The sequence below is a fragment of the Neofelis nebulosa genome, chromosome 3, assembly GCF_028018385.1.
Source record: "Neofelis nebulosa isolate mNeoNeb1 chromosome 3, mNeoNeb1.pri, whole genome shotgun sequence".
Lineage (NCBI taxonomy): Eukaryota > Metazoa > Chordata > Mammalia > Carnivora > Felidae > Neofelis > Neofelis nebulosa.
Genome location: NC_080784.1, coordinates 36,192,512 through 36,211,481, shown reverse-complemented (window position 1 = coordinate 36,211,481; position 18,970 = coordinate 36,192,512). Strand labels below are relative to the sequence as shown.

General features: G+C 46.4%; 1 protein-coding gene and 1 long non-coding RNA gene across 3 annotated transcripts in view; one reads left to right on the top strand and one right to left on the bottom strand.

Moving 5' to 3' along the window:
- The window catches only part of BIN3 (bridging integrator 3), a 42,374-nt gene extending 27,339 nt beyond the window's left edge, over positions 1-15,035 (bottom strand). The window contains exon 1 of one of the 2 annotated variants that reach the window (XM_058720338.1): positions 14,924-15,035. In XM_058720338.1, the coding sequence (XP_058576321.1) occupies positions 14,924-14,931 (8 nt within the window). In that variant the 5' untranslated portion in view covers positions 14,932-15,035. Of the gene's footprint in view, positions 1-11,008; positions 11,034-14,923 lie in introns of those variants that run through there. The other variant, XM_058720339.1, reaches the window with a different exon arrangement.
- On the top strand, positions 507-10,070 carry LOC131506609 (uncharacterized). The gene is made up of 2 exons (XR_009259066.1): positions 507-746; positions 9,362-10,070. It is a non-coding gene; the product is annotated as an uncharacterized LOC131506609 (long non-coding RNA).
- Positions 15,036-18,970: the final 3,935 nt, after the last annotated feature.

Here is an 18,970-nt window from a genome sequence, read left to right as displayed (position 1 = left end):
TTAATTAAGCTCTACATCCAATGTGGGATTTGAATTCATAACCCCGAGATCAAGTCGCATGTTCTACTGACTGAACCAGCCAGGCACCCCTTTCCCTTAGTTTTTAAATACATTTAAAGATCACCAAAAGAGGTGCCCTCTGTATATTTCCAATTCAGAAACCTGAAATTTCTCACGGTTTTATCAAAGTTTTCAAAAAATGTCTACAAACTGCAGCTAAAACAGCATATTTCCAATTCAACCCTCCAGTCGCATCCTAAAAGGCCTAGGCTACTCCAAAGCTGCCTGACATGAGGGGTAGTATCAAGTAGCAAAAGGAGGAAGTGAAGGCAGACGTTTTCTTAACTGAATGCAGTATAAACACATTGTTGATGTTTGCAAAAACACAGGATCATGTGAACACACAGCTAAGGTTCCTTCTGGGTCTTGGACAAGGTCCATGCCAGCAAGGGGCCCTGAAGCTTATATTTTATTAAATAGTTTTTACACAGTAAATCCACCTTTGTGTGCCTAGTATAGGAACTCCCTGTCTCATACTCTCCAAGGGGTGGGGCCCCTTCATTCTTTTGCTAGGGTGAGGCAGGGACAGTCTCCCAGGGACACCGAAGTTGGAGAGGAGATGGCAGGGCTCTAAACTTACTCAGAAACAGCTGTCAACCAGTTCTTCTGATCCGAGCGCTCGGCTTCACCCCACTTCTGGAAGTACCCAGTGCCACCGATTACTGACCCTTTGAGGATTCTGTGATGTAAGTCATGATGGCTTGTGGTTTTCCTAAATGCCAGTTTGGGATCTGGCTTTCCTGGAACTAAGTCAGTTACTGCATGCAACTGCATTCCAATTCCCAAATGTTGTTGATGTCTCTATCCTCCCTGAATTTGTAGATCTATGCCTTAAAAAAAAAAAAAAATCACTTTATTGTGCTTTTTTTGTGGGATTTGTGAGGGAGATAAATTACATGTACGTATTCAATCTGTCATCTTTGCTTCGAAGCTGGTTTATTAATTTTTAAATAAGAGCTTTATTGAGGTATAATCCACACACCATAACGTTCATCAAGTGTACAATTTGGTTGTTTTTGGTATATTCAGAGAGTTGTGCAACAATCACCATGATCTAATTTCAAAGACATTTTCATCACCCCTAAAGAAACCCTGTATCTATTAGCATCATGCCCCGTTTTCTCCTCTCCTTCCAGCCCACAGGCAAACCAGTAATGTACTATCTCTACGGATTTGCCTATTCTGGACATTTCATATCAATGGAATTATACAATAAGTAGCTTTTTGTGTTGGCTTCTTTCAATCAGCAAAATGTTTTCCAGGATGATCCATGTTTGGGCATGTATCAGTCCTTCATCCCTCTTTTATCACAGAATAATAGTCCATTGCAGGGATACACGACATTTAGCCACACATCCACTTATCCATTTATCCGTTCATTGAGCGGTGGTCACTTGGGTTGTTTCTACTTTTTGCCCATTATGAATGCTGCTGCTATGAACATTTGTGTACATATTTTTGTGTGGACATATGTTTTCATTGTTCTTGGGTATATACCTCGGAGTGAAACTGCTGGGCCATATGGTAAGTCCACGTTTACCCGTTTACCCTCCTGAGGAGCTGCCAGACTTTTCCAAAGTGGCTGCGCATTTTACATTTCCACAGTAGTGTATGGAGTTTCCAATTCCTCCACATCCTCACCAACACTTGTCATTGTCTTTTTTATCTTAGCCACTCTGGGGGCTATTTCACTGTGGTGTGATTGGCATTTCTGTAACGACTAATGATGTTGAACATCTTTTCATATGCTTAGCAGTCATTTGTAGGTCTTCTTTGGAGAAACATCTATTCAAACCCTTTGCCTATTTTAAAAATGGGTTGTCTTTTTAAAAATTTATTATTATTATTTTTTTAATGTTTGCTTATTTTTGAGAGACAGACCATGAGCGGGAGAGGGGCAGAGAGAGAGAGGAAGAATCTGAAGCAGGCTGCAGGCTCTGAGCTGTCAGCAGAGAGCCTGATGTGGGGCTTGAACCCATGAACCATTAGATCCTGACCTGGGCCGAAGTCGGACACTTAACTGACTAATCCACCCAGGCGCCCCATCTTCTTTTATTGTTGAGCTGTAAGAGTTCTTTATTTAGGGTACAAGTGCCTAATCTGATATATGATTTGCAAATATTTTCTCTCACTTTTGAGGTTTTTTTTTTCACTCTTTTAATGGTATGCTTTGAAGCACAAACATTTTAGGTTTTGAAGAAGTCTAATCCATTTTTTTGTTGTTTGTGCTTTTGGTATTACATCTAAGAATTCTCTGCCAAATTCAAGGTCATGAAGACTTATCCCTATGTTTTCCTTTTATGATTTCATAGTTTTAGCTTTTACATTTGGGTCTTTGATCAATTTTGAGTTAATTTTTGTATTTGGTGTGAAGTAAGGGTCCTGCTTTATTCTTTCGCATGTGGATATCCAGTTGTCCTGACGCTGTCGAAAGGACTATTCCTTCCCCATTGAACTGTCCTGGCATCTTTGTAAAAAAAAAATCAACTGACCGTAAATGTAAAGGTTTATTTCTGGACTCTTAATTCTATGCCATTGATCTACGTGTCTATGCTAGTACCACAATGTCCTAATTATTGGACTTTTGTTGTAAGTTTCAAGATTGAGAAGCATTGAGCTTTCCAACTTGGTCAAGACTGTTTTGGCTACTCTGTGTCCCTTGCATTTTCATATGAATTTTAGTGGTTTATTTTTTATATTTAAATCATCACTCCATTTAGAGTTTGAATGTTGGCCAGCCAGTTGTTTAGTTATTTTAACATAATCTAAAAAATAAACTATCTTTGAAAAATCATTTTATTAGGGTTAAATACTTCTATTCCATACCACAGACCTGTCTACTCTTTGGCCAGTAACACAGATTTAATTATTTAGGGTTATAACAGCTCTTAATTTCTAGACAAACAGATCTCTTCTCATTACATTTCATTTTCAGGTAATTTACTGGCTATTTTAATTTGTCTTAATATTTATTTATAAGTTTATTTATTTGGGGGGGAGGGGCGGAGAGAGAGGGAGACACAGAATCCCAAGAGGGCTCTGTGCAGAGCCCGACATGGGGCTCAATCTCATAAACTGCAAGATCATGACCTAAGCCAAAATCAAGAGTTGGATGCTCAACCTCCTGAGCCACCCAGGTGCCCCTGTGTTACTTTTTTTTTTTTTTTTTTAACTTTTTTTTACATTTATTTATTTATTTTTGAGAGACAGAGAGAAACAGAACACAAGTGGGGGAGGGGCAGAGAGAGTGGGACACAGAATCCGAAGCAGGCTCCAGGCTCTGAGCTGTCACAGGGCCCGACGCGGGGCTCAAACTTACAAACCATGAGATCGTGACCTGAGCCGAAGTCGGAAGCTCAACCGACAGAGCCATCCAGGCGCCCCTCCCCTGTGTTACTTTTTAAGATGAACCTCAAAATCATAGGTGGTGCTCCCCCCTCCAAAATCAAGATACTTATTACTGAAAATGCATTATATTTATAGATTAACTTCTGAAGATCTTACATATTTACAAATACTACATTTGCTCATTCAGGGCCATAACATTTCTTTCCATTTATTCAAGTCTTTTTATTAGGTCTTTTAGTCTTAAGAGTTTTTCCATATAGGTTCTCTACTTTTATTTTGTTTAATACCAAGATCCCAAAGTAACACTTACATGTGAAATTTTTAGCCCTACACAGGTCTTAGGTACATTCCACGAGATTTTTAATTTTTGGTTGTACTGCAAATGGAATTCTCTTTCTCATTTTATTGTCCTGGTACACAGGAAAGCCATTGGGTATTAAATATTTACCCTGAAACCATTCATCACACCTATATACTTAAGCTATACAGCCTGAGAAACTCAGGTAGGAAAAAACCCCCAGAATTAGATTTTCTAAATAGCCAAGTCATATCACTTGAAAATAATGATAAAATTTCCCTTTTCTTTCTCAATGTTTCATACCCACTTCTTGTCTTGTGTGTTATAGCATTGGCCAGAAATTGGAGAAAAATGTTTCTGACTTTAGTAAGAATGGTTCGAATCTGATCTTTCACTATTAAATAGGAAGAAGGCTACTGGTTCCATTCAGAAAGACTTCTAATAGCAAGGAAATATCTTTTTGTTCCTAGTTTCCTAAAAGACACAAAGATTGGATTTTTAAATTATATCACAGTGCCTTTTTCAGCATACATTTAGATGACCAGTTTGCTCTCTTTGACCCAGTACTGTGATGAACTGTGCGAATGTATTTCCTAAGACTGAGCCACTGCTTCCTTACTGAAGAAAACTCTGCTTGGTAAAGGGTTAGGTTAACTAGCTTTGCTGTGTATGCATCTTGCTTTCTGATTATGCCACATAAGCCCCTCAAGTGCAGGGACTGAATGTTACGGTTCTTTGCAACTCCCGTAAGTACCGTACAAGGTAAAGTGTTATTTTCAACCTTTCGTTGAATGGATGTTCGGTAAATATTTATCGAGGGCCTCCTTTATGCCTAGAACTCTGCTAGGTTCTAGCAATATCAGGATGAACAAGATGAACTCATTCTATGATCTCATGGAGCTCATGGTCTAGTTTTGCGCACACAGTAAACACTGGATAAATGATTCAACAAATAAACAAGTACATGGCCCCAAGGGCCCCATATAATACCATACTCTAATTTAAGTTTCCTGAAAAAAGTTACTCTCAGATAAGGCTTTAGAAAGAACAAATAAAGGTAACATCACTGTCTTTGGGTCTCCCAGTCCTTATCCAACTCAAACAAAAGCTAGAAAGGGGAAAGTGTACTCGTGGAGACCGAGGAAACGGAGGTGGCCTTTGGCGTCCACAGTAAAGCCAGGTGATGTTATCAGAGTGTGGGTTTAGGGAAACCAACATTTCAAAGAGCTTAAGAGGAAATATGAAGGGAGAAGAGTCTCCTGGGCTTATTCCAAGGCTGCCAAATGGTCGATATGCTCCCCTCTGTCGGAGAAAGGGCCAGAAAACTGGGGCAGGTGTCCCACCACCACTGAAGCAGTCAAAGGTGGCGACGGGAAAGCGAGTAGAAAGAGCAAAACAGCCACCCTTCAAGCAGCTCTTCTGCCTCTTCTTGCCACTGCCTCCCTGATCTCCCCCTGTGGCTCTAGGGACTTCTTCGGGACAGACAGCTGCTCTGGAAGGCGTGTGGCAAGAGCAACAGCATCGCAGTGGCTCCTCGGCCCAACTGGGGTGGTGGATCGAGGCTGACAGTCCTCCAGGGCCCGGGAAGGCTCACTGGGCCTCGGGACCTCAGTTCCCCTCCTCCTCACAGCTTTCCTTAGGCTCTCCCCTTGGCATGGGGTGGGTAAGCAGAGGTCCGGAGAGAAGACAGGGCCTGCTCCCCACAGGATGTTTCTGCCCTGGAAGAAATCAAGAGGGCTCTGAGCTCCCGGCCTCTGGAGTAGGATTCCTTACTTGGTTCTACTTGCCATTCTGTAAATATGAGCACCGGAGGGCAGGAGCAGGGAAATTTTGGTCTGAGCAACAAAATGCAGAGAGCAGTTCTCTCAAGCGTACTCTCCTCCAACCTCCAACATGCCCCACCTCAAAACAGAAAAAAAGTTCTATGTATACAGAGGGAAAGGGGGAAAGATTTACTTTCACAATAAAGAAAAGTCAACAGGATGTTCTCCAAAGCTACAAATACACTTTTTCAAACAGTAAATATCTCTATTAGCAGCACGATGCCAGTTGGCTAATTCTGTCTGTCTCAGTAAAACCTTTCCAAAAAAGCTCCTGCTCTTGTGTAATGTCTATTTACAAAAACAGCTCTTTTGCATTTTCAATTTGCTAGGTTTCTCAATCTTTTGCTTCCCCACCCCCTCTGCTGCAGAGGCTGAGACAAGAGGCAGGCCCAGATGGCAGTTGGGTGGGGATCCCCTGGTCACCCCAGCAGATCCCTTAGCCCCGCCTTCTTTGGAGAGTCCTCTGCTTCCATTACAAAGATGAGTGGAAAGAAGCTGAAACCTACACATTCTTCCCTGGTCTTCACCTTGGCCTCTGGAATTCATTTCTGCTGAATGTGAATAAGCCTCGGCCTGGCTTGGGGGTGGCAAGAACCCTGAAACGATTCAGTCTATGCCACCCCACACTTTCTGATGGATCACAGTTTTGGGGGCAGGGAGGAGGTGAGGGAGGTGAGAACGGAGGGAGGGCTGAGCAAAGAGTAGGCGGCAGCTGATAGTGGCTGAAATCCTGGCTCCCCGGGGAGTGGTCTGGGCCTGAGTCACTGTCTCGGCAAGAGCAGGAAGGTGGGCGAGAGGCAGCAGCTTCTGAAGGCTGGAAGGACAAGCCCCTCCCCCGTCCCGGCCCTTCTGTTACCCTGTCCTTGGGTCACTGCCTTCCCTGGTCTGAGGCCCCACCAAGGCTATCGCCACCTTGACACTGGGAGAGAGAACAGAGAGCCGGGGGCCCGGACAGGACTTCTGGAGAGGCAGCCGGCTCCGGCAGAACAGCTGCTTGCTGGGTGTCATCCCCTCTGCAGGGCCAGCTGGCCATGATGCCAACCGGCCACACGAAGTTCAGCCTGAGCAAGGACGTGAGAGACCCCATCACAAGGGGAAATGAACTGAGCTGCAAAATACCCATTTCCAGCACCTCTGACCACAGCGCCCCCTCTCACCCCCCACCGCAGTCCTTCCTCAAAATTAGCCACATCTAAAACCAGAGCCACACACACTACCCTACTCGCCACCAGTCCGAGGAGGTATGTGTGTGTTTAAAAATAAAAGGCATGACTCTGTGACTTGGCTGACTTGTCACTTGGACTAGAACAGTCCCCCAGCTCAGCTGTGATCCCTTCTTCTCCACTGTTCCCCACGCTGACCTCTGAGAAGTTTAGACAGAATGAATCACAGAATGGTCAGTGTGATCTCACAGAACGTGAGATCACAGAAATCACGCAATTAAAGTGACCATTTATGGAGCATCTACTATTGCTGGTTTGGGCTGGGTACTTCAGAAACATTCGCTCATCTAAAGCGGTCCACTCCTGTACTCCTCACAAGAGACAGTGCGCTGGATAGGGGGGCGCGCTCTGGAGCCACACTGCTTGGCTTTAAGTCCTTGCTCTGCCAGCCGCCAGCTGTGAGGCTTCGGACAAGTTACCTAAACTTTCTGTCTCTCAGTTTCCCTGTCTACAGACTGGGACAATAACATAGCTATCATGTGGGGTCGCCGTGAAGGCCAAATGAGTTTAGTGCTCAAAACAGATCCTGTCGTAGGTCAGCAGCCTGTAAGTACTGGCAGTAAAGGCAGTGGTGGTGATATTTTGATGATGAAGATCAAACTGAGGCCTGAGGGAGTGGCTCACACTCAGTTACACAGAGGTAAGTATGGTTAGGAAACCTGAAACAATTCTTTTCTGTTTGGGGGGCAATCAGCCACTGCCAGGCCCCCCAAGTGAATCCATTTGCCAACAATGAATGGGGACTTTCTCCCAAGTAGTAAAAGGATCTGTGACAGAAGTCTGGAGGCTGATGGAGCATCTAAAGGTCAAGAAAAGGGAGGAAAGAAGGCAATTCAGGGAGGGAGGTTGTTTGTTTATTTTGTAGCTCTTTAGAAAATGGGTTCTCCCATGTTATAAAAGGGAAACAGAAGGCATTGCGAGGTGAAAGTCTTCTCCTGCTTAATCCACAAGCCGGAGACAAGCCTCAGGGGCCTGCTTTCCATGCTGATGGGGCCACGGTGGCTCAGATGCCCACAGACTGCGAAGTGCCGGGCCAGTTGTTTAGCTTCTGAGGCACGAGCTCTAATCTCATGTTCACTTCTGTCTCTTACCAACGAAGGATTGTACAAAGAGCTTTCAGTCTACCTTTTCTCTTATCTGCTGAAGGTTTGGAAGCAGAACGGAGGAGGAGGAGGAGGAGGAGGAGGAGGAGGAGGAGGAGGAGGAGGGCGGCTGAGATGGAAACTCGGAAACTCGCTCCTAGGCCCACTGTCTTGGGACATCCTCACCTACCGGCCGTAGGAGGCAATAATTCCCTTGCTATGAGCGGTGAGGTCAGCTCTAGTCGTGATGGCAGTCAGGCTAGGCATGACAAAAGTTAACAGAGAGTATTATAAAATATTGCCAACACTCAGAAAGTTAGAATACATAATAAATACTCCTGTATTTATCTACTGTTACCGCGTTTCCAATACTGAGCCACACTTGCTTCAAATCTTATTCTTTAAGCAACGTAACAGCTCAGATACTGTTGATGCTCCCTGAGTGTTACAGTCTGATTCCATTTCCTTGTCTCTCCTCATGACCTTAGCGGTCACCACGACCCTGAATTTAGTATGTATTATTCTCACCCTTTCACTACATTTGTTTAAATCCGTGAGCACAATACAGTATGGTTTTATAGGTCTGAACTTTATAAAAATAGCACAATATTGAATGTATTACTTTGAAACTAACTTTTTATGACCAGCATTCTGTTTCTGAGATTTGTCCGTGTTGATAGATATAGCTGCACTTCATTCATTTTGACTACGTGTTTCATTATGTAAAGACAGCACACATAGGCTGGACATCTATAAACAATGAAGCAACTGATACTCCCCTGCACTCACCTGCTGCAGGAGAGCTCAGGTTTCTCTGGGTGACTGTAGAAATCTCCAAAGTGATTGTATTGTGTCAATTTTTACCTCCACGCTCTACGCCACCCTGCACCCGATGTCAGTGGATGGGAGCTCCCCCTGATTCTCATCCTTAGATACTTGGCATTGCCAGACTTTAAAATTTTTGCCAGCCAGATGGCTGTGAAATGGCATCTCATTGTTACTTTAATCTGCTTTTCCCTGATTACTAAGAAACCAACATCTTGGTATAGGCTTTTGTCCATTTGGGTTTTCTTTTCTATAAAGCGATGACGTTTTTCACATCTATGGATTAAGTTCTTATAAAGTACATTGCTGGTGCTCTTCATGGTTGCCCCTTCCGTATTTCTTATTATAACCCACGAAAAACAACTAAGTAAACCAATAACACGGAGTCATAGCTATTAGCTTATAGCCTGAATATTTGTAATAAACACCTAGATCAGTGTGTTTCTAAATGGGATCACTCATCAATCATGTAAACCGCTATATGTTATTCCAGTGTGTTTGCCCACAACACACCGGGTCCAAATTAGACATGGGATCAATTGAAATGCATCATTCTTTAAAAATGAAATAGAACATAATAGAAAATATAGGAATGCATCACACATATACCATGTGAAACTTTTATTTGAAGTATAAATGTTTTTGTGTGCTGCAATCATGAAGGTTTTTTTCTTTCCTTTCTTCTCCTTTTTTTTTTTTAAGGCTTCATGCCCAGCGCAGAGCCTAACAGGGGCTTGAATTCACGACCTTGAGATCAAGACCTGAGCAAGAGTTGACGCTTAACTGACTGAGCCACCCAGGAGCCCCTCAAAGGTATTTCTAACTGCAAGTTGTGGTCAAAAAGTTTTGGAAGCCACTGTCCAAGTTAGCCCCCTGGCTCCATTCTTCCTCTGGCCTGAAGTACAGACTGTTGCCAAATTAATCTGATTAACTCACTGATTTCCCCATGCCACTTCCTTGCTCAAAACCTTCAAATTTCAAAAGCTTAAGCTCAATGTCAGTCCCTCAGCATGGCACTCAGAGTACTGACAGTGGGGCCCCAACTGCCATCAACGAAGCCTCTACCCAAATCACTACTTGCTAAACCCAAGCTGGTCTCCTGACCATCCACCCCAAATACTCTTGATGCATTCCGTCTCCACACACCTTTTCCACACTATTCTTCTAATGTGGACCCCTCGCCCCCCACTGTAACAAATCACATCCTCTGAAATCTTTCTTGACGATGCCACACCAACATTTATTGGCTGTCATTCCTATGAATCCCGGGCACTTTCCAGACACTGGCTGAAGATAAGTATCGATTCTTACAGCCTTCTGACTGTCCACCAGTATTAAGTATCAGCACAGGCCCTAGTACATTATAAATGTTCAATGAGCATTAAATCAACAAAAATTTTATTGAGCATTATCTGTGTGCAACATGTTATACTGGGTCCTGTTTAATGGACTAGCTACCAAAATAGTGGGTTTGGGGAAGCAACAGCTTAACTGCCAACTCCAAAGCCACTTCAACACATGTACGTCGAGTGTAACACAGAAGAAAACATCCTTGATGAAGAAGCTGTGGGATTCAAGATACTTGCCTCTTTCCAACTACTCCCAAATCTGGGAAGAGCCCCTTCCCCTCTCATTGCAAACAGCTGGAACAAGAGTGAGATGTTTTACATTTGTGCCCAAAGCAACGTCAAATACAGGGTCTCACAGGCTCTTCCAGGGGGTCCCTGCCTTCTGGGCATGACCATGCTCTGTATAGAAGAAAAAGCCTGGGGGGGAGTCTGGCCTGTCCGAAGTGAGTGGGAGGGCCACCCAAGGCGGGGAGGCCTCAGAGTACCACAAAGCTGACATGGTCCAGAACACCTGGAGGTCTGCAGGACACAGGACTTCCTCTTCACTTTACATGCGAAAACTGACAACTTCCTGTAATTCACTACCAACCTGGTAGTGTTCATACAGACCAGCAAAGTAAAATAGCGTCCTTTGGGACCCAATCAGCTTGGGAATGGTCTTCCACTTTTCAAGCACAGAGAATACTCAGATTTTAGTTCTAGCTCTCCCAGGTACTCCGTGAGTGAATTCTAATAACTTGTCAAAGGGAGATAATAAGACCCGAACTACATACTGCCAAGGGTAGATGTGGGGACGAAATCAGATAATGGATGGGAAGGTAACTTGAAAAGGTGAAAGCACTATACGAATGCATGATAGCAAGAGTAATACTAGAGGGAAAAGAGATTCCACTGAGAACATGTTTGAAACAGAATGGATGGTTCAGACTAACCCAGCAGTTTACCTTCTTTCCTTTGTAGTCCATTAACTTCATTTAACAATTACTGACTAGGTACTTACTATGTGCAAACAGTGCGCATACACAAACGTGAAGAACTTGTAGATCCTGCCGCCATGGAGTCTGTGTGGGAGAGGAACATGTTTTTGGTCCCTGGAAGGATGTGGAAGTGCTACAGGAGTTCTATGCAAGTTCGGAAGTGGATAGTTTGGGGAGGGGGTGGAGAGGAGAGGGGAGAGAACAATCAGAGACAGCCTCAGGGAGGCGCTGAGGCCACTTCTTCCCTCTTTGATTTAACAACAGCACGCTTAGAGGCTCTTCATTTGAGGAAGTGGCTTATAGGTTCTGCACATTTTTATCTGAAAACTTTTCCTGAGCTGAGGCAAGCCAGGAAATGGAAAAAAAAGTGCTCATTCATACATTCAGTAAACATGCACTGATTGCTGGGAATACTACTAGGGATATAGTGATGACCAAGCCACAGTCCCTTTCTCAGTAACTTGCAGACTAGGGGGTCACTGACAAGTAAACCAACGATTCAAGTCCAGATGCTAATGAGGGTCAGAGCAAGGGGACCCGGCTCAGTTTAGTGGGGTGTGGGGGGCTGTTCAGGGGAGACCCTCAGAAGAGGCAAAGCCTGCCCTTATTCTGGAAGAATGAGTGCACCTTGGCCTGGTGGATGAGGCGGCGAGGGGTGGGAGCAAAGGGCATTGCAGCAGAGGAACAATGCATATAGAGGGGCAGAGGCACGAGAGGCCGGGGAAAGCTGAGACACAGGAGTAACGTGGACAGCCAGATCCAGAAAGGCCTTATAAGTTACGGCCCAGAGTCAGGCCTTTATCCTGAAGATGATGGGGAGGGCATATAGGGTGAGAACATGGGGGGGACAGGTCCCAAGGAATACCAATATTTAAGGGGCAGACAGAGGTAGAAGAGCCCAGAAGAGTCAGAAAACAATCATATTTGCATAGTCTCCATTTTTTTCACAACAGGCTTGGGTGGCAGCGTCAGCTTGGATTATCCATTCCATGTCAGAGGTGGAGAAAACAAGACCGAGGAAGGTTAAATGCCTGACCAGGCCACACTGTGAAGGAGGGAACCAGAACCTGAACTCAGCCCTCTACCTCCCAGCCACATTTATCTGCACTGACTCTAATTTCCTTCATTCTGAGTCAAACCTCTGGATCCCTAGTATAGGAAGATTTCCTCCAGGACTACTTTTTTCCTTGACCTTGAACCCAAAGAGCATCAAGGCATGTGGTTCCAGGGAAGGCTATAACCCCTGATGACAGCGAAGCCAGGTAAATAAGCCAGATTCTTCTTAATTCTGTTGAATTCTCCCTCCATACAATAATAAAGACACATACACATAAGAAGAGAGAGGAGACCAGCAGAAGGAGAGGAGAGGGAAGCACCTGACTTAAGCCCAAATGGTGAATCAGTGATCTGACATATGAACATAAAATGCCTCCTTCCTCGCAGGGCACACCACTGGACAGCCTGGCTTAAAGACACGTGGGTGGTCAGTGGGTGAATGCATGGGTAGATGAACAGGAAGGCAGCAGGTACCCACAAAACAAACGGGGTGGGCGGGCTGCATGCACAGAGGAAGCGGGGAACAAAGACCTCTTACTCTTCATGCAAAATCCACAGTGTGCAAAGGGCATCAATATTGGACATTTCTCACTGTGACATTTTGAAAGCCTGGCCTAGCCCAGAACAATGGTTACCCTCTGGGGACCAGGGGCTGAGTGCCCCTAGGCCTTATTCAATGATGGCTTGGCATACCCCATGTGCTTGGTGAACTCGACCTTGGGCATCAGCCTCCCATGATGGCTCTACGTCACTCTGGTCTCTTCCCCCACTGAGAATTCAGTCTTGGATGAATGGATGGATTCATTCTGGGAGCAGGAAAACCACTCCAGGAGTGAATCAGAAGGACCCAGCCCTGGTCCCTTTGCCAGCCATTGAGCCAGGAACTGAGTGTGATTGTGTGCCCAGGCGCCGGTGCTGTTCCCCTCTCAGGGAGATAGGGTCAGGGTCCACGTAAGAGATGACGTAGTCGCCCTCTAAAGAAGAAGAAAAAGGAATCTCAGCTTTGAGGGACAAAGCCGCCCTTTTGGTTCTGACCCTCAGTCCAAAGAGGTGCCAAGCTGCACATGTACTAATAAGTTAATTCTACAGGATAAAAATCGCAGCTTTTGCTGAACAGTTAGTTGTCAATTTCAATTCTCTGCAGCCTAACAGACCTCAGGAAATAGGCTACCACTTTTTCAGAAAAAAGCTTCTTCAAGATGGGTGGGAACAGCATGCCTCAGATCACCAAGAGAATATTCTACTCTGGTCTGGGCTCTGTTCTCCTCCTGATTTGTGAAGAAAAGGTCAATTTATTTTTAAATGTGTAAATGCCAATGTAAGCAATATAAAACATCTGAACTTCCTGCTTTCTTACCTTGAAAAATTAAGCAAGAGAACTCCAACGGTTCAAGGTGCAGCAGGCAAGAGGGCATCTGTATCACAGGCTGGGAGACCCAGGCTGACATTTTAAGGAAGTAATTCCTCTAGGAAAGGGAACTGAAGGATTGCCACTTTGCTCATCGTTAACTAGGTTATAACAAGATGGGAAAGTTAGCTAACTTTCAAGGCTCTAGCCCCGTATCGGCCTCCTGGAGCTGAGGTGGAGGGAAAAGGAGCAGTTCCTACTGGGGCTTATTAGGGCACTGCTCCAGGCTGCCCTCGTGTGCAGGCACCAACTGTCTAACGTTTGTCCGTCAATCTTTGTCTAAGAAACAGGAGGGAGGAGGGGACAGAAATGGTTTAAATTTTGTATTACAGAATTGTCCTGAACACTGACTGACATTAGCTGCTTGTCGCCAGAGCTTAGTCTCCACTAATGGTCAAATGTGAGCCCGTTAAGAGCCTTCCTGAAGGATACTCTACTATCTTCATTCATTCATGACTAGTTATCACACATTTACTTTGTGAAAAGAAACAGCTAGACTATGAGGACAGAGTGGCAAACATGTTCCCGATGCTAATGGATCTTGGATTCCAAAAGGTTTGATTCATCTTGTACATCCCCGGGGGGGTGGGGTCAATGTATTCAGACAAGCAAACTACTACGGCTGGATCCTCTGAGGTTTCGCATTATGGATATGCAGGTCCTTGGGCCTGAAGGTAAGGCCCTTTGGGCAAACTGAGTCTTACAAAATAAATCAACCATTAAATATTATGAAGTATCTACCATGAACCTAGCACATATAGCAACGTACCTTCCAACTCTGGAGTCGTGACTCTACATCTCTGAGACTCCTAGCGTCTTTTCTCATGGCCTGCTAGTCCCCATAATGTTTAAGCTTACCAACCGCTATTTTCAAGAGAAAGCAGTGAGTGGGTAATGGCCCTGGAAATGATTAAAACTAGTCCAATCCCACACTGGGAGTGTGGGTGTGGGTGTTCAATTCTGGACCTTTCCAAAAGAGAAGCAAGTTTTGTCCTTTGAAGACTGTCAAGTGGTGCAAAGGCTAGTCATCTGAAAGCGAGTGGCTTTTTGATCAGTGAACTGGGCCCAGACTGCCAGTGAGGGCTACAGCTCTGGGGCCGCGGAGCGGTGAAAAGATGCCCACAGGGAGAAAGAAGGCATTTACTCCACCTCAGCGGATATTTACAAGAGGAGGAGACAGGAAAGTTCCTCACTTCAAGCAGCTGGGAAAAGACGGGACGAGCTTGGAAGAGAAAGAGTCAGGAAACAGACGCAGGATTCCAGGCCAGGGAGATCCCCCGCCCCATATCCCGGTGAGTCCTGCCGACAGACGGAGCCTCCGGGAAAGCACCGGAGGAAGGGCCCTCGAACGACCCTGGGTGGAGGGTCCGTGTGGGCAAGGCAGGCAGCGGGGGCGAAGGGACTCAGGTGGGCGCGGGCAAGGCGCACGGCGGGCCTGGGGCTCCAGCGGCTGTGCTGTCCCGGCCTCACTCACCAGCTCATGGTCCTGAACCTGGCCCTGCTGCCGGGGTCCTCGGCCGCTACAGGGTCCTAAGGGATCACTTCCGGATTCAGCCAGTCTCCAGGAAGTGACGTGAACCCCGCCCACTGTGCCCGGAAGAGGCGGGGGTGGGCGGGGCTCGGGGAGTTAACCCTTCCGCGGCGGCGGGCGTCCCGCGCACTTGCCCCGGCCCGCGATCTGGGGTATTGCCTCATGGGGCTTGGGGTTCAGCCTGTGCCGGCGGCGTGGGAACCCCCGGGTGCGTTTTCTGCCTGAGACACTGGCTTGTAAAATTCTCATTCGCTTACTACACGTGACTCTTAACCTTGTTATTGCCTCAGTTTTTCTGTCTGTAAAGAGATTTCTAATCCAGAGACAGTAGCAGTATTTGTTGATGGGAGAAGGAGCCATGGGGTCATCTGAAGTCTGGGGAGACTTACATTCACTGTATGGTCTTTAATATCTTTGAAATTTTGTACCCTGCACATGCCTTACCTGTTACAAACAAAGAAACAAATGGATCTATTCCCTTCTGTGAGATGGCATAGGGCTCTGAATATAAACAGGTGCTTTTCAGGTTGGAAATGTTCTGTAGCTTTAACCAACAAAAGAGAAAAAAAGAGTAAGGATTGCTCCATGTCTCCCAGTCTTTCCCTCTGCTCCCCTCTACAGAACCCAGATGATGTGAATGGTCCCATTCTTTTTACTTGGTCATTTAACAAATATTCACTGAGCTCCTGCAATGTGCCAGGCACTGTGTTAACCTAAAAGATACAACCATGAAAAAGAAGTAAGGATCCTGCCCTTATTCTCTCCCAGAGCTACTTACCTAGAGAGAGAAGTAACTGGCAACTAAGTAATAACATAGGTTGGAAAAGGACAGGGCACTGTGGCTGCCTATAAGGGGCTCCTGCAAGCTGCCCATGGGTTTTAGTGAAGGCTTCTAGGAGACACCAATGTGTAATTCAAGTCCTGAAGGCTAATCAGGCTAGGTAGGTTAATCCTAGATGAGGGCTGGAGAGGGTCCAGGCAGAGCAAACCCGTCTTAGCTGAGAAGGGGACTGAGTTCCAGGTAAACGGCTCACTTTGGGTCTCCCAAAGTCAGAATTCAGGTCCTTAGTGCCTCAGAAGCTGCCTGGGGTCCAGGGCCATGTTGGCCTCCTCACCCCTAAGAACCTCTCTGCGTTAGAAGAGAGGAGCAGGCAGTGAGGCCTGTACAGGTTAACTGCTGGGCCCACAAGGGCCTTCTCTCTGAGAATTCTCTTCCTTCAAATGGATCTTAAGTGTTTTAGGGTCATTTGGAGAGCAGCTAAGTCATTGAAGAGAAGACATGTGTTACTTGTCCTGACTTCCCAGGTCAGGAGGAGTAGGGGGCTCAGAGGATCATCCACAAGAGACAGTCTCTCATTTGTGTTTCCTCTTTCCATCTTTGAGGGTCTAGAGTTTGACTCAACAGAGGTTTTCCAGCCAAGTGTGTTACACAGATCGGCTTCATCACCATGTTCTTCCTCAGGAATCAGGCCAAAATGAGCATAGAGAAGGCTTGAAGAATAAAGATGAGGGGAAGTCACCAAAAGGCAGCCAGGGCACAGAGTGGGCAAGGGGAGGGACAGTCCCTGCTGCTGTGTACAAGGTGTGGTGGATGCTGTGGTTTAGGAACCATCTGACATTCTAACACCTGCAGATGGCTCTCCCACCTGCTTCTTCCTTTCCCCACACTCTGTATCCCTTAGTTATTGTCCCAGAGTGTTAAATAATTTCTAAAAGTATTAGCCTAGGCAACCACCATGTCCCAAGGAAGTCTGTTTCAAGGCTGTGGGTAGGAGACACATCCTATGGGACAAGAATGATGAGTTCTGGATTAAGAGTCTGAAGGAGCCCTGGGTTCTAGTTCCGTCTTTGACACTAGGACTGACCTCAGGAAATCACATCCTCTCTCTGGGCCTTGACCCCCTTGTCTAGAAGATGAGTGGTTGGATATCACCTAAGTTGCCAACACTCTGAGGTTTTAAGTTGACTGTCTTGTTGACTGAAGAAGCCCTCAGGAAATAGGAAAATGGGGAAAGCCTGTGGGGTGGGGCCTGCACAGAGAAGCAAGCTGAGAGAAGTGAGCAGCTCTGAGGAATCAGTGACATCTTGGGAGGAAGCCAAACATGAATCTTCTGGAAGGGAAGGATTCAGCTTGTGGCCAAGCTAGGGTTGCTTACCTCCAATCCCTGCTATTTAATGTGGCCTGCAGGACCTCGGAGGGTACTGGAAAGGATGCTGGCCTCCTAGGAGTCTGTCTGGAAAGTGCCCCTGCTCTGACTTCTCATCTGTGGCTCATTTGCTCAGCCTGAATGAGGTGTGCCACGCTGAGGATGGATGGCCAGGTCCCCTGCTGCCCTGTGGACCCACAAGCTTCCCTCCATGAGCATGACTTGCCATGTGGCATTGATCCCTGGGCAGCTGAACAGCAGGAAGCACAAACACCTCCCACTGCCCTAGAAAACTCAGCTGCAGGGTCTCCAGACCCAAGGGTGGGAGCTATGTCCTTCTTCAGAACCAAAGAGCGGCACCACGCAGGCTGATCCTGCCCCTTCAGGGGAGGGGTGGAAAAGGAGCAAATTCAGTGTCTGTGTGGAAGCTGAGAGTGGAGGATCTTGGGTAGAAGTGGATGCTTCTGGCTGCAAGCCTGGTGAACACGGCTTCCTCCCCCAGAGTCTGAGCCTGAAGTTCAAAGAGTATTCAGGTGGCAAAGATCTGCCTGGGCAGACAAAGTTGTGCACCAGAGGGAAAGCAGCCAGAGAACCAGCTGTGCCACCACACCCCTTACTTCTTGGAGCATTTCACTCAGAAATTGGTAAGCAGCACCCCCCCCCCCCCGCCCCCACTGACCCTCCTCTCTGGGCTTGTCGTATATGCCCTCCGCACACAGAGGTCTAGGCCTGACTCTCTGATTATCTCACCACGCCAGCCTCTAATTAGCTAAGAGCAAGGATTCCAGAACTGGAGCCGGGCCGTTAGGGGTTTCATCACAACATAAGGGCTGAGACTCAAGGGGCTGACTGGTAAGGGGCTAAATTGGTGGGCTGAGCCCCCTTGCAGCCCCAAAGTCTTCGGTGCCCAGGAGGCTCCTGCAGCATAAATTAATGACTGAGACCCTCAGGTTTCTATATGTTTTCATATAGATGGAAACATATGATGTTCCATAGATGGAAGCTATGAGGGTAAGAGTTTCCAGTGGTGGGAAGCACACCTCAATGGCTCAAAGGTCATGGTAAAGTGGCAAGTCAGAGGCTGCGCTAGCTAAGCAGTCAGGACCAGGAATAACTGTCTTGACCCTGGCTCTGTCTCCACGTAGCTTGAGGGAGTCTCTTCCCCCCTTGGGGGGGCATCTCATCTTTCTTGACTGTAATATAAAGAGTCCAGGTTAGATCTGGGATGGCAAATGGGTGCCATCCCACTTGCCAGCTCCAATTGCTGGTTACTGGCTGCCTGGAGTGCCATACTGAAGCTTCTGGGGAGTCTGCCATTGGCGGGGAAGTTCTGTGATTGATTAGCAATGTCTGCTTTGGGTGACTAAGGAGGTGCATTCTACTTTATTATTTTGTTGTTGTTGTTATTGTTTTTATTATAAGCTAATAATTGAGCTCTCACGATGTGAGTGAGTGGTTCTGTTTTAGTTGTTTACAACAACCCTATGAAGTAGGTACTATTACTGTGATCAACACAGAGCACAGCTGGTAAGTAGGGAAATGGAATTCTGACCCGAGCAACCTGGCCCTGAGCCTTATGCTCTTCCCCGCGGTGGTACATCACCTGTCACTGGTGATTCCTCAAGTTCCTACCACTTCTGACAACCTATAGTTCTGTCAAGGCCAAGTGGGAGGGAGCAGCAGACGCCTGCAGATAGGAGAAACACAAATGGAATGGTGGGGTTGGGGCTGGAGGGCAGGCTCGCAGGAGACCAGGCACCTAACAAGGGACTGGTGCTCGGCCTCATCCTGGGCGCTTTTATATGCTTCCTCCAGCTTGGCAAGCTGAGGACCAGCAGGTGGC